The sequence below is a fragment of the Cinclus cinclus genome, chromosome 6 (assembly GCF_963662255.1).
Source record: "Cinclus cinclus chromosome 6, bCinCin1.1, whole genome shotgun sequence".
In the NCBI taxonomy this organism is placed as follows: domain Eukaryota; kingdom Metazoa; phylum Chordata; class Aves; order Passeriformes; family Cinclidae; genus Cinclus; species Cinclus cinclus.
Window position 1 is genome coordinate 46,394,383 of NC_085051.1, and position 19,494 is coordinate 46,413,876.

The 19,494-nt window shown below is 36.4% G+C and overlaps 1 protein-coding gene across 1 annotated transcript in view; it reads right to left on the reverse strand.

Moving 5' to 3' along the window:
• Positions 1 to 19,494, reverse strand: part of RPS6KA5 (ribosomal protein S6 kinase A5) — a 69,741-nt gene that overhangs the window by 48,271 nt on the left and 1,976 nt on the right. Inside the window, exons 2-3 of the mRNA XM_062495466.1 lie at positions 10,481 to 10,552; positions 410 to 628 (exon numbers count right to left, since the gene is read on the reverse strand). Coding sequence (XP_062351450.1) covers positions 410 to 628; positions 10,481 to 10,552 — 291 coding nt within the window. The remainder of the gene's footprint in view (positions 1 to 409; positions 629 to 10,480; positions 10,553 to 19,494) is intronic.

Sequence of the window (19,494 nt, forward strand, 5' to 3'; positions counted from 1 at the left end):
GCTCTACTTTCAGCACAGAAATGTGTGATTTTGATTATCTCTTAACACCCAAAAATTGAAACATGCAGGTATTGCAACACTCAAAAAAGATCAAATTATCTCATAACAATACACTTAACAAAGCAACTGCTTCCAGGTCACTGATGAATATTCATATACATTTTCTGCTGCATGTAAGTCACAGATAACCACTACCCCCTCCAAGTCAGAGTAGTACACTGAGGCTCAAACAGGAAAACCACAAACACAGGCACTGTTGAAGATGAACAGCATTTTATTTCCTATGCTTTCTCATGCAATCTCCAAATATACTGTACTTTAAACCACATAAAAAAAACTCTTAAAGAACATAGAGATAAAAGGGCTTTTTTTTTTTTTAATAAGAACTTGAATCCCAAAGAGTACTCACCTAAAATGAGATGAAGCTTTGTATCTGTCTGGAAGGCATAATGTAACGTGACCAAAAATGGCGATTGCCTAATGTGCTCCAAGACCTGTCGTTCTGTCCTTGTGTGCTCAGTTGTTTTGGCTTTTTGAACTATTGTTGCTTTCTTCAGTACTTTCATGGCATACAGTTTTCCAGCATCATGGCCACTTACTTTCCTCACTAGGAATACTTTTCCATAGGCTTAAAAAATTGGGATTTAAAAAAAAAAAAAAACAAAAAAAAAACAAAGAAAAGAAAGAAAGAGAGATAAAACCCACAGGTTACCTATTTGTACTACAGATCTGGCTGATGCCATTATTACTTTCAATAACTTACTGTAATGGCAGACACTAATCACTCAGGCTAAAAATCTACTAAAACACTTTCAGACTGACCTTTTCTGAGCAAAATTTCAAACAAATGAGCTTTGCAACTGAAAACTGCAAGAGTGGGAAAAGCAACTGAACCACTTCAGTATTTAAAAACAATTTTAAAAGCTGATGATTTTGTCCTCTGTAATAACCTAAAACATCCACACTTAGAATTAAGCAAGAGTTCCGCATAAGAGATTCTATTTTTTGTTCTTAAAATAGTCTGCTCATATTTGCACAACTCATATACTTTCATTACTGGTTTTATAGCACTGAAGTTACAAAAACCTGTAGAAAAGCCAATGAATTCTTCCCATCAGTATTTCATACACAGGAACTTTCTGAGGCTCTCATACTGGACTTAAAAGGACTCCTGGGAATTCTACATAATTAAATTTGGTATCTTTACCAGGCAAACCTGTCGAAACAATAAAGGCCAGAATTAGTGTGCAGTTGCTGGGCCATGACCTCACTGCAATTACAGAGATACAGTGGAATAGCTTGCATAACTGGAATACTGTCATGGATGGCTACGTACTTTTTAGGAAAGGGGCCAGAAAGGCAAGGTGGTGGAGGTCCCTATGTAAGACAGCAACCAAAATGTATCAAGCTTTGCCTAGGGGTGGCTAAAGAAGGAGCCAAGAGCTTATGGGCAAGAATTAGGGGATAAGCTAAAATAGGTGTTAGTGTTATGGGTGTTTATTATAGGCCACCCGATTAGTATGAGGAATTTGAGGAGGCCTTCAACAGACAGCAGGAAGTAGCTGTCACCATAACAGGCCCACAGTCCTCATAACCACCCCAACAGCTGCTGGAAAGACATCACAGCTGGGTACACAGGAGTCCAGGAGGTTCCTGAAGAGCACTGAATTTTGACACAGGTGGTGGGAAAGCCCACAAGAAGAGATGTGTTGCTGGACCTTGTATTAAGAAACAAAAGAGGACTGGCTGGGGAAGCAATGGCTAAAGGCAGCCTTGACTGCAGTGTCCATGAGATGGTGGAGTTCAGGACTCTGCATGGAAGAAGCATGGAAGTAAGTAGGATTATAGCCCTTGGACTTCACAAAAAATAACTCTGGCATCTTCAAGGGCCTACCTGGAGGAATGTCATAGGTTAGGTCTCTAGAAGGCAGGGTACGTCCAAAAGAGATGGTTAATATTCAAGTAGCACGTCCTCTATGCTTAAGATGACAACATCCCTGTGAATAAGACATTAAGCAAAGGGGGCTGGAGACTTGAATGGGTGGGCCAGGCACTTCTGGCAAAACTCAGACAGAATAAGGAAGTTCACAGAATGTAGAAAAAGGGTCAGACCACCAGGGAAGAATATAGAAGTACTGTCAGAGTATGGCGGGTATGTGTCAAGAAAGCAAAGGTCCAGTTGGAAAAAAATCTGGCAAGGGATATCAAGGGCTTCTTCAAGGATATCAGTGGCAAAAGTAAGACTTTGGAAAATGTGGGCCCAATGAAGTAGGTGCCTTGGTGACAAAAGGTAACCAGAGAAACCAGAGTCACTGAACACCTTTCTTACTCACTGCGAAGGCTAGCCTTCAGGAATTCTTTGGGGCCCTGGAGGCTTTCCCCTGGTTGAAGATAGGGTTAGGCAAACCTGACACCCACAGATTCACGAGCCCCGGAGGGATTCACCCATGAGTGCTGAAGGATTTAGCAGATGCTACTGCTAGACCAGTCTCCATCGTCCTTGAAGGTCATGGAGAACAGGAAAGGTTCCTGAGGACTGAAGAAAAGCTGATACCATGCCAGTCTTAAAAAGGACGAGACAGAAGAGCCAGGAAACCATAGGCCAAGTAACCTCACCTTCCCTGGAAAGGTGATGGAACAACTCATCCTGGATATCGTATATATGCATGTGGAGGAAAAGGTGTTCTGGGGTGACATAAATAGCAGACTCACCAAGGGGAAATCATGCCTGAACAATCTGGCATCCTTCTACAAAGAAAGGGATACAAAGATGATTAGAGAACTGGAGCATTTCTTATGTGAAATAAGAAGCAGCCTATTTCTCCTATTTGGCCTGGAGAAGACTGAGATGGGAGCTCAGCAATGTGTACATATATCTTATGGACAGGTCTCAAGAGAATGGGGCCACGCTCCTTTAAGTAAAGTACTTAAGAAGATTATAGAGAGTTCAAAAAGAAAAAAATATAAGAAGGCTGGTAAAGAACAAATTTTCATGATTTTTAAAAACAAAATAACTAAAGCAACAAATAAAATCATTAGGTATCAACATTAAAATCTATGTAAAGCACACAAACAAATACACAGTTAAACTGTGGAACTACTGTTCCATGATACTGCAGCTGTCAAAAATGAAGATGAATTTCAAAAAGATTACATAAATCCCTGAGGGAGAGGAAAGCACAGCAAGTGTTGCCAAACTCTGAAGAGAATCTCTGGCTCAGGCAGACCTCAAACTGCAGGCTGCTACAAGCTCACTAAGGAAATCGTCATTGTAAGTGTCTCCTTAAGCCATCATGAGACAGAAAAACTAACCAGCTCATTGTTTTGTCCAACCCTTGTAATTACCTTCACACGACTTTCTCAAAGAGAATGCTCAAATAGTTCAAACCTGAAAACACGCAGGACAAGTATACAGTGTCCTGATGTGAGACACTCAAATTTAGTTGGCCTTTAAAAATGCTATAGCCTACAGAGCTCCCAATAAGCATCATGTGCTACTCCAGATTTCTTTCTGGATTTTTTTCCAGACGGATAATAGAGATGTAATGTGACACGACCTTTTTTCCTAGATCCAAGTTCTACTTCAGTGAATATACAAAACTGATACTGCTCATATACTGAACAATTTTAAGAAGTTCTTTACCTGACTCATCATACCTTAAGAAGTCATGCTTCCCCTTCTTTACAGAATTATCTGCAAAAAGAGCTTTCATAAAGTAAGCTTTCATAACACATCTCTCAAGAATGGTAAATAGAGACAGAATAGGTAGCACCTTTCTGTTTTGTGAGATATGCAGGACAGTCTCTTACAAGATTTGGCATTCTGTGTTGCATTCTCCAACTTGGTATTTACAAGATCTCAAGCATATATAAGCCAAACTGAATGGTCACCAGCTACTCATCACCAGGAAACAGTAATTTTATCAGAAATGTTGGAGAACATTAAGTTAAATTAAAATGAACAAAAGCCTCATGACTGTAACACTTGGCTACCTGTACCTTTAATTGCATTTTATAAAAATATATAACAATGCATCTTAAGGGTGAGAATGCAGCCTACTACATACCTACTACAGTTTTACATGTAGTATCAGAGAAAATTATCTGGTTAGTGTAATAGCTGTAAGAATCTCTAGAAACTATACTCTTGTTGCCATAAAGACTTTGCAATATTGAGCTTTGCCATGGTACAAATTGTTTCTTCGGGAATCTGAAAAGGACTGACAGAATGACGACGATTCTCAGCATTTTTATGAGAATAAATCTTAAGTAGCACTATTTTAATCAAATGACTCATAATATATTCAGCACCAGAATCTCTGATATCATCACAAGAAATCTACTTAAAAGGCAACACTGCAAAAGCAATTTATTTGAGTGGCAGCAAGGAGAGAGCACAGAAGCTAATTGCAATACTCTTACCTGACAATTGTACTTCAGTAAAGCTTTTTTAATTTCTCAAAGAGCAACATTTTAATGTTCTTTCTCACAAAATCTCATGTACACCTCATCTACTGCCAAGGCAGAAATATTCAGCCAGCAATATATGCCCCATTATAATACACACACAATCACCAAATATCCACCCCCCAAATTTACGGAAAATACATTAAATCATAGAAAAACTAGAAGACTATATATAATACATACGTAAACTTTGTTAGACTGACCTCACAGCTTAAGAGAAATAAAATAATTTAAAGCATGGTTATCAGCCTTTATGATGACTAAGAGATTTCACACTAGCAATTCATACCAAATTTGCACTCAGCTCATGGGATAGAAAAATATGAATTGGGCGCTAAAACTTCCCTTCTACTACTGCCCTTTAAATGAATACAAATTCATAGTAATATATCATAAGTATATATAAACATACATATACTTAGACATAATTATATATAAGTATTCATATTCACAGTTATACACATAATTCTAAGTAACAATTTAGCAAGTCATTAGAATATTCTAAAATACACACTTGCTGAAAGTCAATGAGTTAAAAATATTAAGTATTCTTTGCTTCTTTGTTCTTTCTGTACAAATGCAAGCACATTAAGGCATTGCATCTCACCAGCTCATTCTTGCAGAGAAAAATGAGCAAAATTCTTATTGTTCATAGCACACTGGATGGTTTCTGTGGACTCCTACATTCATCAAAACTTTACACCTGCATCCAGACAGTGTTTTTAAAATTAATCTTTTCAAGTGCTAATATAAGCTACACCTCTTCCTTAAAGCACTCTTTTTACTGTCAGTATAAGAATAATCACGTGACTGTAAAGGAAAAGGCTCAGAGGTACAAAATATTGAAGGATTTGAATACATTTCATTGTATTTTTGTACAATATATGCCTAGCGACATCTTTGCTCTGCAATTTGGATTTACATCTAATCTGCCTAAGGAATTCAGAGGCAGAACTCTCACTGTGCTAGTATCAGTCCATAGGAACTAAAAACTGGGATATGGCAAAGTTAGAAAAGCATATAGCTCTAACAGCTAAAAAAAAGTGAAAAAGCCAAACAGAAACCTTAACAAAACTCAAATAATAGCATTCTAAATACTTCCAACTCACTGTTTATGACCAAACTGTCAAAAACAAGGCCTTCTCTGTCATCTTTCCTTAGATATCAGGTAGACAAGAATCATTAATAAAATTTTTCCAACGTTATTAATTACTTTGAGAATAAATTCCCTCTCCCATTAAAAAAGTGAGTGATGATTAATAGGAAAGGCAAAAAGTGACAGGATAGGGTAAGTTGCAGCTTAATCTGTACTTCGCATCAGCATTTTGCTTTTTCACTTTTTAAAGTAAATGTTATTACAGTAATTAGTTATGGTACACAACTCATGCCTAAGTTTTTTTCCTTTTTAAAGCCTGTCAGTTTTTAGAAGGCAGCTCTCAAATGCAAGACAATCTACCACTTATATAGATGCCATTAATTTTTAATTATTTTAAAAATTAAGGTAAATAATTTTCTTCAAAAATTGTTTTAAAGGTGCTGCATTACTGTTGAAGTCAGAACAACTAACCAAAAGCTGCCTGGGATCACCATCATATTTTCTCCTTTCCTTTTTAAATGTTAAACTGTTTTTGCTATTCTCTCTGACATTCCAGTTGCAATAAGAATCTTTGCTATTCATCTCCAATTTAATGTACAGATTTTTTCAGAATTCTCTGGTATATGAAAAAGATAAATTTGTCCAGCTTCTTAGACTGAACACAGACCTCTCTTTTCAGTCTGTTCTTCACGCAGAAAACTAATTTTCCATTTCCAAGCCCTGTCTCCAATTAGCCATCCCACCTACCATTCAGTATACATTCTAGCTGTCCTCAGCAGAAACAGAAGCAAAATATTTAATTTGAGCTTGGAATTATTTTTAGGCTCACACTAATTTTGTCTCACTCTCCTGAGCACAGTATCCCCATTTCTTTCTTTTTCCTCCTTTTATGAGAGAATATTTTTGTATTTTCTTCAATACACTTTGAAAGAACTAACTTCATTTTACAGTCTTAACTTTATCAGAATATTTTCTGACCTCTTAGATGAAACTTCATTATATGTTCTTTTATAACAAGAGTTATGAGATGGTTATTTAAATCTGACATTTATCCCACTAATTGTTTTCTTCATATGAATAAATCCTTCAGATTCTAAGGATCTTCCACATATAAGGTGAATATCCTTCCCACATAAGAACTTAAATCAAAAAAAAACATATATAAAACATCCTCATATCTGGTAGTTAGATTCTTGTTTCTCATTATTGTTTGTCTTCATTAGTGGACTGTAGTTCAAAAGGTAGAATAGATTATAAGTGCACATGCTCAAAAACCAATCATATTGTCTGTTTTTAACAGTTGAAAGAGTGAATGAAAGCTTCATTTGTTAAAGCTCACTAGAAAAAAGAAAGGAATGATCCATTGGTAGAAAAATGTATGAACCAGAATGCACTCTACAGTGTTTTGTTATTTTAAAAACACATTTTCAAAGAATGAAGCAAATAAGCCAAGTGGGCGTGCATAAATCAACACAGCCACCTTCTCCTGTTGCTCGTTTCCTGACTTTGGGAAGCAATTAGATTACTTTGCTGAAAAGTAACATTCTTCTATAGAATAGACTCGAGTTTTCTTTGTCACAGGGAGAAAAGCTTTAACTAGATAGGGGGGACAAGCTGCTAACACGAACATGGACAGGAAATCTGAAAATTCTGTATTAGCAAGGCTATACATTAACAGAAAAGCACTTACTCAATTTCAAGAAGTGCATACTAAGTAGAACATGGGCCAGTCAAAAGTCATGGGCCAGTAATAGTTTGTTCCCAAAGAACGAGTACACTATTAACAGCTTCATTAACAGTGGCACACGGACATTTATTTCATTTTACTGATGTAAAGTCCTACTTCAATGGATAGATTTATTCTATTACTACCCTCTTTAATGCAATGTAAAAGGATCCGACTCAGACTTTCGCTTGTCTTTCCACTGAGACTCAGGCCAAAAGAAGAAGGCATGTTGTATGATACAATTTTAATACTAAAACATAAAATACAGCAAGCATGCTTCCAATTTAGGGTATATATTAGATGAAAACTGACAAAAGAATGTGAGAAAGCAATTCAAATTAAATAAAACAGTAATTATGAAATGATGCTAAGCCATAGCATGAAAAAAGTTATGCCAAAAAATGGCTTCCAAAGGAGAAACACCAGCACACAGATACTATTTCTAATAATCTTAAATGTTTGTATTTTTAAAACAAAGTTTAAAAATGAAGATTTATTTAAATCTTCACTGCTGTTACCTGAAAAGAATCACCTCTGAGTCTGTAAGAAACTATCACAATTACATATCCTTAAGCAAGGTATAATTCAATTTAACACATTTTAAGTATCCTCTGTGGTTACCCCAGTCACGTCACGGCAGAATATACTTTAAATATTGTAATTAGTTTAAACAGCATCTACAGTCATCAATAAGTGTAACTGTGAGGTTTCAATACATTCTCCCTTGCACTACTGTAGATCAATTAAGTATTGGTTTGAAAACACTGCATGCTGCATAACTCCATAGTGAAGCATTTTTTAAAAAGCATCACAGTTTTATTTAGCATTAGTTACATTATAGTACTATTAATAATACCTAAAAGCTCATACCAGGATAAAGCTTACTCTACCAGAGTAAAGATGGCTTTTGTCTACCTGCTTATAGCAATGACCAGAATGTTTCTCAAGTTAGGAAATTAAACTTAATCACCAAGAACATCTTAGGAAGGTTGCAGAATCTCTGCTGCTGGAGGCTTTTCAGAATGAATCACCACCAGGGGTGATGCAGGTATAACTGTGTCTTGGGTCAAGCAATTAAGGGACCTCTTCAAGGTCCAACCTCCTCAGAATCCTGCAATGCCATATGACAGCAAACATTGCCAGCTGAAAGATGGTTGCTTACCTGAAGGCAACTAGCTCCATCCTCATCAGGTCATTGGCATTTAATGGCATCCAGCAATTAGCAAGTAGCAACCTCTGACACAACTAGTTCATGAGTCTTAGCTATCATAGGCTTGAGACTCAGCAGAGCTCCTTGACTGCCCTGATGGTCTAGATTTCTGAAGCAAAAACCTCAGGCTATGGTCAAAACTGGGTATAAAAAAAAAAGTAAAAAAAAAAAAACCAACCAAAAAACAAACACCACAAAAAATGTCAACTATTCTTCCTACAAATGCCATTCCAGGACAGTCAAGGAATCCCTGGATTCCTAAAACTTGTAGGAATCTTTTAGTCATTTTTGAAATAGCTTGAGATCTGCTTAGACAAAAGACATTTCTGGAGCAGCAAAATTACTGGAGCAGGATGAAGTCAGACAGGCATGCTTACTCAACTTCTTTTTTTACTTCACATACACACACAGTCAATCCCACTGTCAACCCACTGAAGCAGCCTTTTCTGAAATGGGTTCCTCACAAATTATCCTGTTAACCTGACTGAACAGAATAGCTTTGCAATGCAAGCCCAACAATTATGTGCCACGGTTAAGAGTATTCAGGCCAAGAAGAATTTGGCTAATCTGTTCATGAAGAAAAGGCATGGGAGGTAGCAGTGGATGACTGACAACAGTTTAACAGCAAGATGGGCTATTTCAGAGGTACTGCCTAAAGGCAAGAGCAGGTCAGAACTAGCCTGAACATGAAGACTGACCCTCATGAAGCCACCAACTTACTTTGTACCCAAATGCAATAACTGTAATATTAGCGTGATCTCAGACCAATGGCAAAGGTAACAGACAAAATTCCAAAAATTTACAAATCCAGCAAATATTTCCATCAGTGGAAGAGAAATACATCCTCACATAAGTACGTAATTGTTTATAATTTCATTTTTGTCAACCCCACTCAGATCCACGCTGACCATTTCAGAAAATTATAATTGCTTCTACCTAGCAATATGCAACATTTATCTATGAATATTAAAGCTTCCTTGTACTGACCTCTAATGATTGAAATTTAACAGCAAGGTTTCAATCTTTTAGCATGTTAAATTTAAACTTTAAAAAGTTTACTTCAGAAACAAAAATATCTTCTCAGGTGATTTAACAGCTTAATTAATTTATAAAATAATCTGTATGACAGCTAAAAGTGAAAATCAAAACCCTTTGCCTCTTTTAAATGATGCCTTAGGGAATTACAGCCTCACTGCCAGCCATTAAGGGCTCATAACACCCAAAATTCAATATAATTTAATTATCATAAAACTCCTGCAGACCTTGATGAAAGTCCACATTCAAGATTATCCCAATCTACTCAACAATGCATCTGACTTAACTTCTGACCAAAAAAGAAAAAGCAAAAAAGAAAAAGCATTAAAACCCCAAAAAGAATGAAACCCATTACTTTTGGTCTATATATGGGGCTATGCATCCCTTTAGCAAAGGAGAAACAAAGGTTTTTTGTTCATTACCATCAGTAATCCTAAAACATCCTAAAAATCTCCAACACTGTGCTGAGACCTGCACTACAATAATGAACATTATCCATCTTAAAAAATACTAGTATCTGACTAGGACAGAGTTGTGGAGCCAACAGTAACCCTAAAATGGATTTGTTTAAAAATGGATCATCTAATTTAATAATATATTACAATTACTGGGTTTTTTTCCCCAAACATACTCTGAAAAGTTAACGTAATTATCAAGATCATGTCTTAACTCAGATTAGGTTTTTTAAACTATATTAAATTGTCGCAAATTTTCAACCATATGTTTTCTTTTCTTCAGAAGAAGTATATCTTCAAAATGCTGTGCTAGAACACATGACCTCCAATTTTATATGATATGTGCGAAAAAAGATCGAAAAAATATGCTATGCAATACAAAACTGCTATCTTCCTATAGAATGTTCCAATTACCAAAACTTCAGCAAGAAAACAAAATCATACATAAGAGTAATGCTTCCAACATTTAATTTAAAAATAGTGCATCTTACCCCCTGTTCCAAGAACTTTCAGGAGCTCAAAGTTTTCAATGCCAACTTTCTCTGCATGGCCTGTCAAATTTGCTGAAGGGGAAAAAGAAAAATCACATCAGATATGTACTACACCAAAACATCACTCTGACATTTTACTACAGCCTCAGTAAAACCAACTTGAATTAAATAAGATGAATTAAATAAGCAGTGCTAAGAAGACATCCCAATTTCATACTGTGTTCAACTTGAGAAGCAAGGAAAAACAATTTTCTTGCTGCCATCAGTGTACCCAAAGGTGTAAAACCAGAGAACAGTAATTGAAGCCCATGTAGTCTGTATTCACCATCTTCCAGTGTTTCACTGGGCACCTCTGAAGAGTCCAGTTTCACCTTGTCTGTAATCTCCAATCATAGTTACAAACAGCAATCAGGCCATTCCTTAGTCCCAGTACCCTGAATACTCTCATGTTTTTGGATTATATGGTGTTTGAGATAACAACAGACTCCTACAACTGTTCATGCATTTAACACAGAATTGTTAAAGACTTGTCATTAGTACCAAGTAGAAACGACCTTCAGTCTATATACATCACAAATACAGAAAAATCTAAGCTGCCACAAAGTTGTGTTATTTGCTGTACAGTCTGGAAGCAGAAGGTTCTATGTTTATACAAATCTATACCACTTTGAATACTTATTTTGTCTCACATAAATTCTTCTAAGCAGGAATATAACAACCTCTGATTAAAAAACCTGGTTGTGCAGGGTTGGTTTATTGTCTATTGCCTTTTTGGTCCCTTTCCTAAGCTCCTATAAGAAAGCCTTAAGTAGTTGCCATTTTTTCCATTTTTCATTCCTATCATAATATTATGCATCCATTTGCATCAACATGACTGCAGACCACTCAGCAAAAGCCCTCGTTGAAATGATCCAGGCTAAAAATCAGCAAGACAAAAAAGTAACTGAGTTTGATAATTCACATCCAAGTTCAGTTCTTGATTTCACTTTACTGAGCAGCTTCATAAGCACAATTATGGATGCAGCATCAAGTAGCAAGTGAGTGAATGTGCACCACAGGAGCTGAACTGAAGCTTCCTGTACTACCTTTGATTGCAAACAGAACAAATACTCCTGCTAGAGCTACATCACAGTCATTGCTTAAGACAGCAGTAAGAAAGCCACACTCATGTGCCAATAAAGGAGTTAGAGAAGCTAAGGCAAACCTAGACTGAGCTAGTGTCTATACAATTCAATTAGGGTATGTTGTGTCACAGAAAGTAAACTGCCTTCAAGCAATTTCACAGTACATATTACTCTTGTTAACAAGTACTGAAAATGGTACTCAACATAGTCAGTTTCAAAATACTGTCTTTCCTGTGAGGGACATCAGAAGTCACAGACTATTCTAAAGAGACCAAGGCTAGAGCACCTATTTTCTAATGAAGGAGGGGACATCATTGGAGAGATTCAGGACAAAGAACTTTTCTGGACACCAGCTAAGGAAGTGCTGAACTCAGGGTGAGAGGAAAGTTTCCATTTCAAGATTCATCACTTTGGATCTTCCACAATGGAATACTCTAGAAAGGTTTTACTATTTCACATCCTTTAAGAGTGTCAGCAGAAGGTGTTTTCAATGAAACACTCTTCTAGAAAGTAAAACATAATCCTGCCACATTCCTGGAACTGAATAGAGTGGAACACAGAGAAATGCTGCATCTCCAGTAACACGCTGAAGATTTGCAGGGCTGGCTGTGATCCTAAAAACAGATCAAGTCTTAAAACTCAATCCATTAATCTAAACCACCATAAACTCACATTCAATAACATTAGTAAAACCTTTTCCACTTTCATGAAGTTACACAATGAAAAGCTAAGTGCTATCTAGTTTGAATGATTATGTACTTGTTTCAGTGTGAGCTGTAATTCTGCACTCTCCACTTAATTCCATTTTTACTTCCATTCAGGATGCTTAATAGCCTTATTCTAAAAGTAAAAAATAAATTTCTTGAATGTTACTGTAATATTATTTTCATAGCAAAAGGGGAAAATTACACTACAAATAAGCATATGATAACTGCAAAATAAGACCCATCTCATTCTTTTTACATTATACTGAGATAAAAAGCCATCCCACAAGACAGCTAAAGGATGCTGCATAATTCACACAAGTATGATAGGACACTTGAGATAAACTCTCTCACAATTGCTCCCTATAAAGCAAGAAGTAAAATTATCCGTAATTAAAAAATAAGAATAACAAATCTCCAAAGCTATAAAAAAATACTAACAATTCCCAGAAAGTGGTCCTCGCACTGTTGCCACATGGCAATGGTTTTGCTCCAAGTCTCAGTTGCAGCACTCAGTCCATCTCTGAAGCCATACAGCAAGAAAAGCAAACCGAAGAGCCTGTTTCTGTTTTCTAATGACACCCCTAGAGCAGTCGTTTGTCTTCATCTGCTGAAAGCACGTGCAGCACTTTGACACTCCAGCAGAGATGAAGAGCAGTTTCTCCAGGATGAAAGTTGTCATTCCAACATTTCCTTCAACTTGCTTTCAGAAGCATAAATCTCAAAAGAACAATTAATCTATTCACCACTCACACCCAGGAACCTGAATGACCATTTTTGGAGGACCTTTCACCAGGGGTGCTCTCTGCAGTTACAAAACTGTTTCAAGACTGAGCCATTCTGAAGGACTGCAGTGAGACTACTACTACGACTGACAGAGCAGTGAAAGGTTTCTCACATCTCACACATATCACCATGCTGGAAATGGTATCAGAACCCAACCCAACAATTGCCTGTGTGAACTGCACAGCTTATCTGTAAAGACTGCAATGGCATGTACATTGGTGCACAGAAAGCAGTTTCAGAAACAGAAAATTTACTTCTCCATTCACCTTTTTCTTCAAGTGTCTGGACACATCAGCTGAAGAAGTGCACCAAGGAATGGAACAAAATCTGCATAGGAAGAGAAGTACTGCCCAAGTCATCAAGGAGAGTTTCTCCACAAATAATATGTAGCTACACATGACACTAAAAAGGGATGGGTGTGCATAATGGAAAGGAAAAAAAAGCTAACAAATCCCTTGGAGATTAGCTCACTGCACAGGGGTACAATTAGAAGAATCCTGCATTTACTAATGTTCTACTGTAGTCCAGACCGATCAGCATTGCACCAACATGGTTAAAGAGGGCATGCAGCTGAGGGCAACAGCAAGAGACAAAACATCAACTCAGAAACAAATAGTGAATTGAAAGGTCAGGACATCATAGTGTCCACAGAAACATGGAAGAAACAGAGATACTAGTTACAATCATCACCTCTGAAGGTAGAAAGAAAGAAAATATCCAGAAATACTACCACTGCAAAGACAAGCCTCTCTCTATGTGCAGGGACACCGGTGGCACAAAGACCAGTGCTATCATTCTCAGTCCCCTGGAAATAGGGCAGCCAGTTTATCCAGAATATTTCTCCTTCATGGAGGATCTCCAGATGATGTAAGAGACATGACTGTCATCTGCACTACACCTGAACTATGAGATGGCCAAGACTGAACTAAGAACTGTGCAAGCTGGTACTGTGCAATTATTCTATAAGCTTTTAATTGCACTTCCATGATCCTGAGAAATAACAATTCAACAGTGTTTGTTTTCAAGTTAAAATGTGCTCTGTCTTCTGTTTCTGGACTCTATTGCATATAGGTCTTGAAGCAGAGACAAACAATGCTAGAGCTTCCTCAACTGAACTAGACAAAGCTCTGCCTGAAAGTTGAAATTCATCTCCGCTATTCTCTGCAACACAAGACCAATTCTTCAGTTTTATTGAGCAGAACAACGAACCTCAGGTAATTTTAAGAACAGAGAAAACAAGAAGGGAAATTAAACAGAAGACATTATTCAATATTCCAAATACTAGGTTGCAATGTCTACTATCAGTATCAACTTGATCTTAACCTGTTATTTCAGAGAATGGCTCATCCCCACTCACCTAACCAATCTACTTAAGTTACAGCATCAAAGAACAGATGTTGTTTTAAAACTTATACGTGTATGCCTTACTCAGAGTGGAGAGGGTGTGCACGCTCCTTTCAGGGAGGGGGGACCCAACACCATTCAATAGAAACTATGCAACTATCATTTGTTAGACATTGAAGGAAATGCATAGCTTATACTGCTTATCTGCTATATAGAGTTATACTTTGTTATTGGTTATGGCAACTAAGAACTATTTCTGAAGGAAGTAAAAGCATCCTGAAGTCCTTGGAATTTGAGAGACCATCACCACCTACTAAGTGTCAGGTCACAGAACAAGGGCACCATTTTGTCAGCTGAGGGTACTATCTTACAAGCTTAAAATGGAATTTAAAAACCATAACATCTTACGAATATTTTTCTTAGGCAAAAGAAAGAACGTAGAGAAAAAATGAAACACACACAGAGTTTTGAACTCATGTGAAAGAAAAGAAAATGCAGTTCATGTTGCTCAGAACCCCAGGGTATCAGTTAACTGGGCTGGTAACTGCTGGTTCTCTAGAATATTATACGCTTAAGGGTAAGACCATCTGAGCTGAGAAAAAAAAAAAAATTAAAAACTTGAAAAAAGCTTGAAAAACTTCAAGCTCTCACAAAGCTCCTGATCCCATTCTGGAAGCCTTTGAAACCAAATATTACATAGCCAAAGATGACAAAGACCTCTGAAGTAATAGCTAATACAGTACGTATACATATATGCACACATGTATGTATAACAACATACATGTATACTGCATGGAATATAGAATGCCGAAATTTAGAAGCATAAAGTCTGTGGAAAACACAATAAGAAACTGTCATTACCATCACGAAAATAGAAGACTATCCCACCAAAGATATTACTTGTCTATAGGAAGCTGAAATAAATATAAAAGTCCTGACATCTGAGATTAACAATGCAAACTCACAGTAGCCTGAACTGGAAAATGCTCCATGTCAAGAACCATCTGCATTCAGCAGCCTTGTTTCTCTTACAAGGGTGACTTCGCATGAGGTTTATCATTACTGTGAGCTGAATCACTATGAGGTCACCAAGACTGAATCCAGAGACACCTCCATGGTCAGCTAGAAACTTAATGTGTAGCAACACTATACATCACATAACTGCAAAGAAAACCCAAAAAAATATAATTAGACAAGATGCTAATGAATAGAATTGCTATAGACAATCTAATGTTGAACAGAGTTGAAACAATCAGGTATCTAAAGATTATGTATCTCTATGCCTACGTACAAGACACAAATCAACTTCAGTTTTCTCTATCACTAGTAATGAATGAAAACATTTATAAAAATTCAGTCACAGGTGCCTTGGACAGAGCATCCAAAGTAACAAAATACAAATTAATTTATTAACAAAAAAGAGCCACTGATAACTTACATGTTGATGGAAGGTATCTACATATTTGTTTATGCAGACATTAACCAGGAAACTTATTAATTTTCCTCTCCCAGGTAAAGTTTTTATAACCATCTGTCCAAGCCAGCATAAAATATTTACAGATGTCAAGAAAAATGAGAAGAGGAAACAGGCACAATAGATCCCAAAACAAAAGACAAACCCAAATAAACTGACTGCATGTAACATGAGTCTTTCACAAACCAGGTCATCTGCCTATCTACAGACTGACTCAGAAGCAAAGAAACCTCACTAGAACTTACACCTCATTGTTGGGATTCTGTGGGTGGGGGGAGGAGACAGAGAGAGCACGTTTACCATAAGATACCAAATTATGCAATGATGGGGACACAACAGAAATATTTATGTGAAAAATATATTGGGAAAACACACCCTTCGATACCCAGGCCTTGTTATATGGTTAAAGAATTACAGAAAGTATTTTTCTGAATAAAATCCTAAGATATATTAGCATGGCATGTAAGACTCGTCATGCTTTTGTGGAATCAAGCAAAAGCTTTTATACTATCACATTCAGAACACACTACATCAGAGCTAATAAACAAGCTGACAATGAAGACTGCAATTATTAGTCCTCATTTACCTTAGATATTTTATAGAACATCATTGACAGCAAAATCATCAGTTGTACCAGACACTTCTACAGATCACTTTAGCCAGGTTTGGTAGACTCAAAAGCCTGGATGGAGGAAAAAAACAAACAAACAAAAAAAAAGAAAAAAAAATAACAAAAAACCACTCAACAAAAACAAAAAGCTACAAACTCAATCCACAAAAGATCAGTAGCCAACCTTCATAATCAAAGCAACCAGAAGGTAAATAACAAAAAATTCCTAGACTACAAAGTGTTTTTAGAAAATATTGGTTGTGTAAAGAAGAAAATCCAGAGATTTAGGCAGTATTAAATACGATAAATAAAATATTCTTTGTAGCTCCCACAATCCAAGAAAGCATATATTTTAGTGCTCAAAAGAAAAAAGTAGAAGCAAAACCAATCCAAGCTTTGAAATAGTCAACTATTAGTACCTCCTGACTCCTAGACAATATAGAAAAATATTAACAATATTAACATATTATATATTATTTTATTACATATAATATGTTGTTTTGTATGTAATGTTATATTTTAAATTATCTTTGAAGTCTCATAAAGTTTCCTCTTAAAAATAAAAAAATAGAAAAAATAAAATACAGTTGCCAGATGTACCTCCACAGTGAAGACTGAATTCACTACTGAGTGCATGATTCATCATGCTTTTTAGTCATAATAATTTTCACAATTCCCTAGAATGTAACATGAACCTTACAGTTTACAAATAAATCCACTCTAATTTAAGTTCCCATTCAAGAAGGTATAACTAAGAATTTGCATTATTAAACCCTTTAGATAACCAGTGTATTTATTTCCTGAAGCCTTTTATAGTTTGATACTGAATTATAAGTTTGACTCAAAGAGAAGTTCCAAATTCTTCTGCCTTTGGAGTTCTGCAGGCCATTGCTACATTAATTTCTGTGCTATACGTGCCCTTTGTCATGCATGTCTGGCAAACTGCAAACTAAAGCAAAATTTTTAGCCCAAAGACTGTGATAACAATAAAACAAACCCAGTATCCTCTTCAAAACAGACTTGCTAAAAGGAAAAGAACAACACTGTAAAGTAAAACAAACCATGTATATAGAGCCCATTGCCCATAAATTCATGAAATGTCTCCAGTTCCCTTCAAGATCTCAGTTTTGGTACTCTCTACCTCCCCCTGGGCAAAGCAGAGAGTTCACATGCATGCCACAAGATGGTTAACCTCCTATGCAGTCACTCACACACACACTTAAGGTATGGGATCCTTTGATCCTTTTTTCCAGAAACAAGGGGAGGAAATATCACCCCTTACTGTTCCTTTTCCTTCTTATCTTTTGACATAAGCCTTTTCTTCTCTATCTTTCTCCATCATGTAAAATGTTTCTTCTGATAGGCTTTATGTTTGCCATTGTTCAGTTCCAAAGCATTACTAAGCAACAGAAATGTTAAGATGCAACAATGTTCTTTGTTCAGAGTAAATAATATGTATTTTCTAAGGTCTGCAAAAAGATTAAAAGTTGCATTAACTCCAGAAGTCAGCCTTCAAAAAAATAAAACCTTTCCCTGTAAAAGATTCCAGAAATAAAGGCTAAAGAAAATAACATTTTCTTATTAGTTTCACTGGAGAGCTTTGGTGAAAATCAGAGACAATCACCACTTCCTACTATTTCAACTTTGGCCTATTTTTGCTTCTACTTCCTGAAAAGAGATTCCACTTTCCCCAAAAACTCATTTTCCTTCTCAAACTGAGACAAGAAAGACAGTAACTATTCTGAAGTGACTGAATTGTGAGCCTTCTATTAAGAACAAAAATGGTCAGGTGTTAGGAAAAGAAAAAAATTTGATAAATATATTAGGAGAATAAAATTATTAAATGACATGTGTCCTAAAAGCCACTGTTCTGTCTTATCTGCAGAACATCACATATATACACAGAGCAGTGCCCAGTATTTGCAACAAAGCACATCACATGGTATCACACAGAGGCAATTCAAGTGTTCCTTTCCTATCACAGACCCAATCTACATGCCTATCAAATGATGTTTTTCCAGCAATTACTTTCTGGTCATACAACAGAAGAATTTCAGGGTTCTAAGACTATGAGATATAAAGCTAAAATTAAACCTGACCCTACATATCAAAGCCAGCATTGTAATTTCAAAGTTTAAAAGAAGTCAAGCCATGGTATGATAGGATTAACAATCGGCTGTCTATGTAGCAACAGCACAGCATATGCTCTAACTTAATGCATTTTCATATGCCACCATACTTGCTTGGAGCTAACAATAATCATCTGTTTCACTCTTGAAGATGCTCATTGCATCTTAATTTCACATTCTAAAGTATGTTTACTTATTCACTTGACCATACTAAATGCCTGTCCCTAACTCATTTAATACTTTTAGAGCAATCCAAAGACCAAGTAATTGCAAATGCAAAATATAACTGTGGGTTCACCTGATTTCAGTTGATTTTAATTAGTGAGCTTGTTACCATGGGGTTCAAGTAACAGCTTCCACAACAGGAAAATAAGACACTCCCTCCTCAAAGAAGCCACTATTTCTACTACAATAGTAAACTCTTTCAAAGCACTCTGGAGACTGACCTCTTTTTAATGAGCCAACTGACAGCTACTTTCAATATATAATTCTAAATTATTCAATTACTCACAGAGCTAGCACCATCAAAGAAAGAACACAGAAATGAGGGGAGCACTGGAATCTAAACAAATTGCATAATAGAAGATATTCATTACATAGAATATATTTAGGAATTACAAAGATTGACTGGCTCCAAATTCTAGTTCTTGCCTGTCCTCTGACTCTCTTTCCCAAAATGAAGCAAAACTAAATAATCGTGCTGTATGCTTTGAAGATGCTGTGGGTTGACCTTAGCAAGCAGTTAAGCATCCACACAACCAGACTCAGTACAAAAAAACCCCAACCTTTGAACATCCAAAGTATCCCACAGCTTTATATATTTCTGCATCAAAAAAAGCTGAC